The sequence below is a fragment of the Galeopterus variegatus genome, unplaced genomic scaffold, assembly GCF_000696425.1.
Source record: "Galeopterus variegatus unplaced genomic scaffold, G_variegatus-3.0.2 Scaffold2880, whole genome shotgun sequence".
Classification (NCBI taxonomy): domain Eukaryota; kingdom Metazoa; phylum Chordata; class Mammalia; order Dermoptera; family Cynocephalidae; genus Galeopterus; species Galeopterus variegatus.
Window position 1 is genome coordinate 160,499 of NW_007728991.1, and position 9,102 is coordinate 169,600.

General features: G+C 55.0%; 1 protein-coding gene across 1 annotated transcript in view; it reads right to left on the bottom strand.

Moving 5' to 3' along the window:
* The window catches only part of MAP2K3 (mitogen-activated protein kinase kinase 3), a 32,496-nt gene that overhangs the window by 5,882 nt on the left and 17,512 nt on the right, over positions 1-9,102 (bottom strand). The window contains exons 3-9 of the mRNA XM_008583273.1: positions 8,653-8,701; positions 7,532-7,645; positions 7,142-7,261; positions 6,023-6,139; positions 5,490-5,541; positions 4,250-4,377; positions 3,731-3,808 (exon numbers count right to left, since the gene is read on the bottom strand). Of these exons, the coding sequence (XP_008581495.1) occupies positions 3,731-3,808; positions 4,250-4,377; positions 5,490-5,541; positions 6,023-6,139; positions 7,142-7,261; positions 7,532-7,645; positions 8,653-8,701 (658 nt within the window). The remainder of the gene's footprint in view (positions 1-3,730; positions 3,809-4,249; positions 4,378-5,489; positions 5,542-6,022; positions 6,140-7,141; positions 7,262-7,531; positions 7,646-8,652; positions 8,702-9,102) is intronic.

A 9,102-nucleotide genomic window follows, 5' to 3' on the forward strand; every position in this document is an offset into this window, starting at 1 on the left:
AGTGAGCACTGTGAGTGCACCGGTCATCCCTATATAGGATCCGAACCCGCGGCAGGAGCGCCGCTGCGCTCCCAGCACCGCACTCTCCTGAGTGCGCCACGGGCTTGACCCTAGAGACCAGTTTTCTGGTCATTTTTTTTCTAAGGAGATCAAAAAATGAAAAATAAAAACTGCCCGTGCCCAAAAAGATGTGCATTACAGTGTTATCTGTCACAGGAAATATTCAGAAGCAGCCTAAATGTCCAGTGCCAGGGATGGGCCCTGCTGTGGGGCCAGAGCCTCAGCCAAGCCGGTGACGGTTGGACCCCTGTGACACCCCGGCAACACGCTACCCTGGTCAGTACTTGGTTAACGTTCATCAGGGGCCAAGAGCCTTCCTAGGTATGACCCCATGTCTTTTCTAGGTAATTCCTTTCAGGCCCTGTGGCGCATGCAGTAGGCGGGAATAAGCCAGGCAACCCAGAGGCTCCCACGGTGCTCCGCAGGACAGTGGGAGAGCAAGGCCGTGGCCCCCACACAGGGTCGTGCCTGGCTGTTCCACCAGGCACTCCCCCCGCATGGCCGAGGGTTTCAAATGGCAAGAAAACAATCAAAAACAGTGAAATGCCCATTAGGTGAATGGTTGAGTAAGTGGTGACAGATGTTTACAGAGGTTTTGGACAAGCATACAGGGGTTTGTAACAATTCATAGAAATATGAACAATATGTACTACTAAATGAAAAGGGAAAAATAAAAAATACATGTTTTTTAAAAAAGCAATACAAAAGTCTGGAAGGCGATTCTAGAAGACAATGAACAATGCTGGCATTGGCAATAGAAAGAAGAGGTGTGTGTCGTTAAGCAGAACAATTATGGTCATTTTCCCTTTATTTTTCCTCTGTGTTTTTATACTGGGTTTCCATCACTTTTGTAACTTGTGGGAGAAAGCTACCCTGCACCATGGCAGCAGGTCTCCAGAGTGGACCCCACCCCCATACACCTGCCCTGCTCCCCTTGCACCTGGGCAGCCTCCTGACTCGCTCTAATACAATGAGGTAGCAGCAGTGTTCCAGGCCTAGCACTCAAGAGGGCTCCCCTTTCAGAAGCCGGCCACCAGGAAAGGATTCCAAGTATGCTGACACCACTATGTCATGAGGAAGCCCAATGCACAGCCCAACAGGAAAAGGCCACATGGAGGAGCTCTGCATCTGTAAGGTCTTTTTGGACCATCCAGCCCAGCCCAGTCCAGCATGACCCCAGCCAGTGCCAGACGCAGCAGAAGAACCATCCAGCTGAGCCCAGCCTCGACAGCAGAGACATGAGAAATAAAGAATCACTGTCGGTTTAGGGCACTGGGTCCTGGAGTGGTGGTGTATTATGCAGAATTTGATAACTGAAATATGTACTTAGCACACACTTGTCAAAGTTCCACCAGAGACATCAGAAGGTAATAGGTCATGGTGGGTCCCAACAATGATGACAGAGGGAGAGAAGGAGGTAGCAGGGTAAGTGCTCACGAGTGGGGTCTCTGACATCCAACCAGTTCTGTGTAGTCTGTAGATATGATAAAAACTTGTTCTTTTTATTTTCTAACTTGGGAGTTGGAAAACACTTATCTGCAGGCATAGTACCTGACTTCAGACTTTAAAATATTCCTCTCCAGTTCAAAAAGAAAAAAGCTTAATTGAAAAATGGCATATCAACAGTATTAAGGAAAATTGAAAGTATCACCCAATTCTACCTCTCTGACAAAATTATTTTGATTTTGATTCTTTCCCATTGTCTACAGAGACACTTTATTAAAGTTACAGCTATATGATGATGATGATGATGATGATGATGGTAACAGCACTATCAAGTAAAATACAAAACACCTACATTGATCCTACCCTCCACTGACACTTCTTTGCCATCCCTCCCACCCTATCTCCTCTGACCCGGCCACCCAGGCACACACTAGTCACTTACCTACCTCAGGGTCCCCTTTGCCTCCTCACAGAGGCCTTTTTTGGCCTCCTGCCTGGAACGGTGGCCCTTCTGCCCATCTCCAGGGCCACCCCCCACCCGCTGGACTCTCTTCTCCACGCCAGTGGCACAGTAAGAAACATATCTGGTTTTTGTTCCTGGCATAGAGATCTTAAAACCCTTGGAATTTCCTGCCTGATAGAAGTGTCTTTTGTTATCTACAAGGAGCTTCCTTTGATCACACCTGATTTTATGCTAATGAGGTGACATAGGGTGGGGCCATTCACCAGAAAAACCAAGGAATTACAGGGCTAGAACCTCCAGAAGGCGGGAGGCTGAAGATTAAGCCCTATAAAAACCCCGGAGGAGCTTGATGAGTTTGTGGGTTGGTGAACGTGTGAGGGTGGCCTGCCCAAAGAGGACATGAGCTCCACAACACATCCTCAGACCCCCCACACAGCCCCCTTGCTTTGCATATCTTCCATCTGGTTGACCCTGAGTTGTGTCCTTTATGATAAACCAGTAAATACAAGTAGAGTGTTTTCCTGAGTTTTGTGAGCCATTCTAGCAAATTATCCAAACTACAGCAGGGTCGTGGGAACCCCCAGTTTGTAGCTGGTCAGTCTGTAGTATGGGAGATGTGGGACTTGGGACTGGCTTGTGAAGTAGGCAGTCTTGTGGGACTGAGCGCTGAACCTCTGGGTTTGCGCTAACTCCAGGCAGTTAGAGCCAGAATCAAAATGAACTGCAGGACACCCGATTGGGTGTCTGGAGAATCTGAGAATGGGTTGTTGGTGTTGGAAAACACCCCAACACCCCTTCTCACCATATATCTGACTGATTTTGTCTAAATGCTACCCCCAGGCAGGGAAAATGCTGTCACACAGGACACATCCTACTAGTCCCAAAGGTTGGGATGGAGAGTGGGGGCTGAAGACCACTCAGACAGCCAAGTCACTGGACTGACTCACAAACTCTGGCAGCTGCTATGATGGAGACACTCCTCCGTGCACCCTTATCTCCTGCACAACTTCCCAGAACTGGCTGAGGGGACACATCCTAGTGTTCCTATCTCTCCCTTCCATTCTTCACACAGGTGCCACAATCAACAGACAAACTTCCACCTATCCATCTCCCTGAGCCCTGACAAAGGAAGGGTTGTGGGTTCTGCCAGGCAGTTCCAGAAGGAACAGGGGCTGAAGGCCCATTCCTACACCTGGACTTCAGATGCACCCCAACCCAGCTCAGCCCCGCAGGGCAGTACACCTGCCCCCACCCCACTGAAGCTAGGGGTCTTTGCAGCCTCCACAGGTGCAGGACTGAGAAGCCCCACCCACCTCTTCCTACCAAGCCCACGGAAATGCACAAGGGCCCTGCAGGCAACATACTTCTTGCTGTGAACAACTTTTGAAAGGGTTTTGACCATTTTGCTTTTTAAATTATTTGCATACCAGAAAGGAACTCACGTAATATAGGATCGGCTGTGATTTTTCAACAAGCACTAACAGTTTGGGGGAGAAGTCCAGTGGCTGACTTATCACAAAATGTCCAGATCTTTCATGATGGGTAAACCTAACAATTAGGGAAGCGATAATGTCACTCACAAACACTCCCTTAAATAGACGGTGATTTTTGATGGCACATTTTCTTCTCAGATTTTGAAGCAAACACTTTTTTCTAGGACCTAAACTATTTGATATGCTCCCCAAAAGCTCACGGCCCCAGACATGGCCCCACCCTGGCCCCACCCGACCAGCAAGGGCTGGACCCAGCCCGAGATGGTACCATAGTGATGCCAAGACTCCAGACGTCGGACTTGACGTTGTAGCCCTTCTGGTTCAGCTCCGGATTGATTCTCTCGGGCTGCAAGAGGGACCAGTGAGGTGAGAACACCCTCCCCAATATGCAAGCCACCCCCACCCCAAAACTGAGTGCTCATCTTGCCCTACCTGCCCATGTGACAGAGGAGGAAACTGAGGCTGGCGAGGGCTGGGGTCATGCCTAATCCTTGTCTCACAGCTACCCCCACCCAGGGGAGGGCAAAGGGAGTGGGGCAGGACCTGCACAGACCACGAGTCTCCTCCATATGGGGTGTCTACACAACTTATCACCCACATGGGGCATTTCAGGGGTGCAGTTACTAACAGAGGTAAAAAGGGGCCACTCGGGCAGCCTGCAGCAGAAAATGCAGAGACTGGGAGGCTGTCCCGATGGACAGAGGACATGGCCAACTGGCCGAGGCTGGACATCTTTCCCCTGGCCCTGTCCTCTCCTGAGCCTGGGCTGGGCACAGGGACCACTCACAGCCATGTAGGGCTTGCAGCCGGCATCCATTGTCTTGGCCACAGAGTCCACCAAGTAGCCACTGATGCCGAAGTCACACATCTTCACGTGGCCTTCCTTGTTGATGAGGACGTTGGAGGGTTTCACGTCTGCCAGGGGCAGGACACATCTTTCTCAGCCCACCTTTGTGGGCACAAACACGCCACCATGCCTCCCCCACACCCCAATGCGCAGGTTCCACCCGGCCCGAGAATCAGACGACAGAACTGAGGCCGGTTGATGAGGACGTTGGAGGGTTTCACGTCTGCCAGGGGCAGGACACATCTTTCTCAGCCCAACTTTGCGGGCACAAACACGCCACCATGCCTCCCCCACACCCCAATGCGCAGGTTCCACCCGGCCCGAGAATCAGACGACAGAACTGAGGCCACAGAGGTGCTGCGCTAGCCCACAGCCATGCAGCATGGTGGGACGGGCAGCCAGGACGCGCCCCAGCCCAGCCCCTGCCACTGAGGGGAAGGCAGGACTCTAGACACTTCGCCCAGGGAGCCACCTCTCGGTCCACCATCCGTGCTCCAGACACAAGGTCCAGTGAGGGGCGGTTTGTCTGAGTGGTGCAGGCGCTACAGGCAGGTGGCAGGGTCACACATGGAGCCTTCCACAGCCTTGCAGTGAGAATCTCCAAGCAATCGCGCACATGACACATATGACACACACGCAGCCCACATGCTCTTACAGGATGTGGATAAGGTTAGCAATGTGTGAAAAAAGGACCAGAAGTTTCCATGCTAAACATGCTAAACATGCAGTGACCTGGGGCCAGGGGCCGGGCCAGGCATCAAGTGGTCAAAGAGGATTTGGCCTAATTAGTTTTTTAAGAAATAGCAAGTCTGGATAAAATGGACTAGTACTCAGCAGTAGAAAGGAACGAACTACAACCACACACAGCTGGGATGAGCCAAGAACACTAAGCCCAATGAGAGGCTGCACGTTCAGGAACCAGCAAAACAGGGTACTGTGGGAAGAAATCAGGCGAGTGGCTGCCTCGGGGGAATGGGGGGAGGAAGGGAAGGGTCCCAGAGACCGTCCTGCCTCTCAGCAGTGGCAGTGACAGCAGCGGCAGCAAGGGTGGTTATGCACACATGAACCTGTGGGCCCTTCACGACCTGTAAACTATGCATCGGAACGAACGCCAGCCAGCCCGTCCCAGGGCAGAGACCCCTCCCATGGGCCGGCCCCACTGGCGGGCTGTCGGACTGACCTCTGTGGATCACAGACAGCTTGCTGTGCAGGTGCTCCAGGGCCCTCACGATCTGGCGCCGGGATGGGGAGGGGAGAGACAGGACTGTTGTTACTCCTGGTTGCATCAACAATGACAGCGCAGTGAGACCCCCACCCCGTGCCCAGCCCCCTCCCTCTCCCCTCATGCACCCAGCCCCTCATCACCCCAGGCTCCTCCCTGTCCCAGCTCAGCTTGTGCAATTCTGTGAACTGCCTTGGGGCGTTTTCAGTATAAGGCAGTTGTAAATACTAAGTTCCTTTTTTAAAAATGCACTCAAAGGCATGGAGACCCAGTGTCTGCCAAATCTGTGGGGTTCCAGGGGCCCCAGGTCTTGGGGTCTCCTCAGTAAGAAGGCTCTGGTCTGCAGTGGAGGAGTGGGGCAGATACCCACACTGGGGCCCAGCTCCGCCCAAGATACCATCATCAGACTGGACTCTGCCTGCTGGGCAGGGCTGAAGCCTCCGGCTCATGTACCCGGAACCCCCCGGCCCACCGAAGTCCGGGCCACTTACAGACACAGCGATCTCCCCCAGAATGTCCTCTGGAATTGTCATGTTTTTATCCAGCACTTTCCGGTAAAACTTGTCCAGGGACGTGTCCATGAGCTCCATGCAGATCCACACATCTCCCTGTGGGTGCACCCAGGGCTCAGCACTCCCTGCCCAACACCAAAGTCCCCCCACATCCTGCCTCCACACAGCCGACCTGGGCCTCCCCAGCACCAGTGCCAGCCCTGGCTTCCATCTCGGACACACACCTGCCCACTGGACCCGCAGGTGTTACTGAGCTCCTGGCTCTCCCGTTCTGCCTGGCACCCTCCAGCCTCTGCTCGCTTCCCTGCCCCTCCAGCCTTGCCACCATAGCCAGGTCCAGGTTCCAGCCTCCCTGGGCTCCTCTACCTAATCCCTGATTCCAAGCTACCCTGATTCGGCTACCACAGCTCCTCTACCTAATCCCTGATTCCAAGGTGTTTCCAGGGAGAAGGGAATAAAACACTAGCCTGATTGTGTCACCCCAATGGGGGCTTTCAGTATGCAGTTGAGCCAGCTCAGCGACATGAGCTGGCCCTGCTGCCCCAACACACGACCCTCATGCCAGCTCTGCCCCTGGCAGCTGGTTCCCTCGTCTTCCACGACCTGCTCCCTCTTCCCTAGCAAACTCCTGCATGTCCCTCAGGACAGCCTGCCGAGTGGGAGGCACTTGCTGAGTGCCAGGCCCTAGGCCACATCACTTAATGATGACAACTTTTAGAGGCATGCATGGTCACTGGCCTTAACTCCTGCATGTCCCTCAGGACAGCCTGCCGAGTGGGAGGCACTTGCTGAGTGCCAGGCCCCAGGCCACATCACTTAATGATGACAACTTTTAGAGGCATGCATGGTCACTGGCCTCCTTTTCCAGACAAGGAAACTAAAGGACAGAGCAGGTGGCAACAGCTAGGAGGCGGAAGAGCTAGCCAGTCTGGCTCCTGAGCCTGTGCTCTGAAGAGCCCACGTGCTGTCTCCCAGGTGGGCAGGGAAGACCCCCCACCCAGCACTTGCATAAAGTAGTCAGCTGGCCAACAGACGGGTTGGTGATTGGGGCCGAGCTCCCAACCCAGCAGCTCAGCACCCCCTCCCGTCAGGCTGTACCTCTCTGAAGAGGGCCCCATAGAAGGTGACAGTGTAGAAGCAGTCAACAGTGCGCATATTGATGTCCAGGTCCATGAGAAGCCGTTTCTGCTCCTGTGAGTTCACGGTGGCTCGGATCCGCTGCAGGGAAGGGCTACAGTTCAGGGACAGCCGTGGCAGGGATGAGCATCCTTCACCCGTTACATGAGGGCCAGGAGCTCTGGAGGCCCATACCCTGGCCTGCCCTGAAAAGCTCTGACCCACCACTGGTCACAGTGAGGGAAAGGGCCACACGGTGGGAAATCAACCGGTAAGCTCAGCCCATGCCTCCTCCAGGCAGCTCTCCCAGCTGCCTCCAGGCCCTGGTGCTTCCTGGCAGGGCTGGGGTGGGGCACAGTGGACCCTGCTTACCTTCACGGCCATGATGGTGCCACTCTGGGCATGCCGCATCTTCTCCACCACCCCATAGGCTCCGCGGCCAAGCTCCGAGATGGCCACCAGGTCATCGGCCTCCACCTCAAAGTTCTTGGGGACAGAAAAGAGGGTCGGTGGCTACCAAGTGGGGAGCTGGCCCTCATCCCTCACCTAATGGAGACAGCTGGGGCAGCAGAAACAGAAGAGGACCAACTGGTTGGATTGGGGCTCGTCCTCGTACCAGCCACTCGCTGCTGTGTAATGCCTGGCAAGTCACTTCACCTCTCTGAGCCTCACGTTGCCTCTATAAAACAGGCAGCAGCAGCCTCCAAGGGCTGGTGTGAAGTGTACGTAACACAGCCACTGGAACGCCCCAGAGGCACAGGCAGCTCCAGAGATGCCCTTTCCCTGTCCCCTCCCCGCCCCAGCTGGTTAGAGTGCCCCGTTCATTCGACTGCTATGGATCGTGCACCATGTGCATCCCTGTTCCAGGCACTGAGGACACAAAGAGAACAAAACAAAAGCCCTGCCCCACGGGGTCTCCCTCTGTCGGAGAGACACGCACAAAAGGAAGCAGCAAGGCGAGGAACAGACATCAGGCATGAGTGTCAGAGGAAGACAAGCCCAGGAGGGGTGCCGCCCGAGGAGAGGCCTCAGAGACTGCCAGGAGAACCTCGGCATGTCCACGAGTGACACTCGATCCCTGAGCCAGGATTCCCAATGGCTGGTGCCCTCCCAAAGCATCAGGAGGTGTGTGTAAAATGTAGACTCCCGGGCACTGGCCCTGAGGGTCTGATCCAGCAGGTCTAGGTAGGCCAGGAGTCTGCATGCTCAACACAGTATCCCACAGGTGAACAGGGGGCCCATGGCCCAAACTCAGAGGTCAGAAAATTCTGTGCCAACTCTGAGCACATCACGGCCCCATGAGGCAGGCCAACTGTCCCTGTTCCAGACAGGAGAGTCAGAATGGGTAGCCCAGCAATGTGGGGAGTGAGGCCCTTCTGCAGAGCCAACTCTGGCCGCCACCCACAGCCACTCCCAATGGCCCTGAAGGGTCAGCTCGACCCATTCGTCAGGTGCAGTGAGAGACCCCGCCTAGGGGTACAGCCGGCACCTACTCTGTCTCCAATGGTGATGAAGGTCCGGGAGTCCAGGTTCCGGGGGGGTCTGTGGAGAAAGCAGGACTGTGAGCTTCAGAGAGAACCACCCCCATCCCCCAAAAGAAGGAGTATTCTGACCCCGGGAGGGAGCTCCCCGGGCCACCTCATACTCATATCATCAGTGCTGAACATCTACGTGCCAGGTGTGGCCTCTCTGCCAGGTGGCTGTGGCAGAGCCTCCAAGATGGTGTGAGAATGGGGCACAGCAAGTGGGCAGTGCCTGTGAGCCCCCACAGCCACCCACCTGGCCTGGCTCACCATCCTCCTGGCCCAGTACGGGACCAGGAGCCGAGGCAGGGCCGGCCTCACCTCCTGCTTGCTCTCTCCACTGGGCCCCACTCAGGAAGCCTTTCCAGGCTGAGCAGGAGAGCAACTGAGGCAGACTCACGTGGGGCTGGGCGCAGGTGG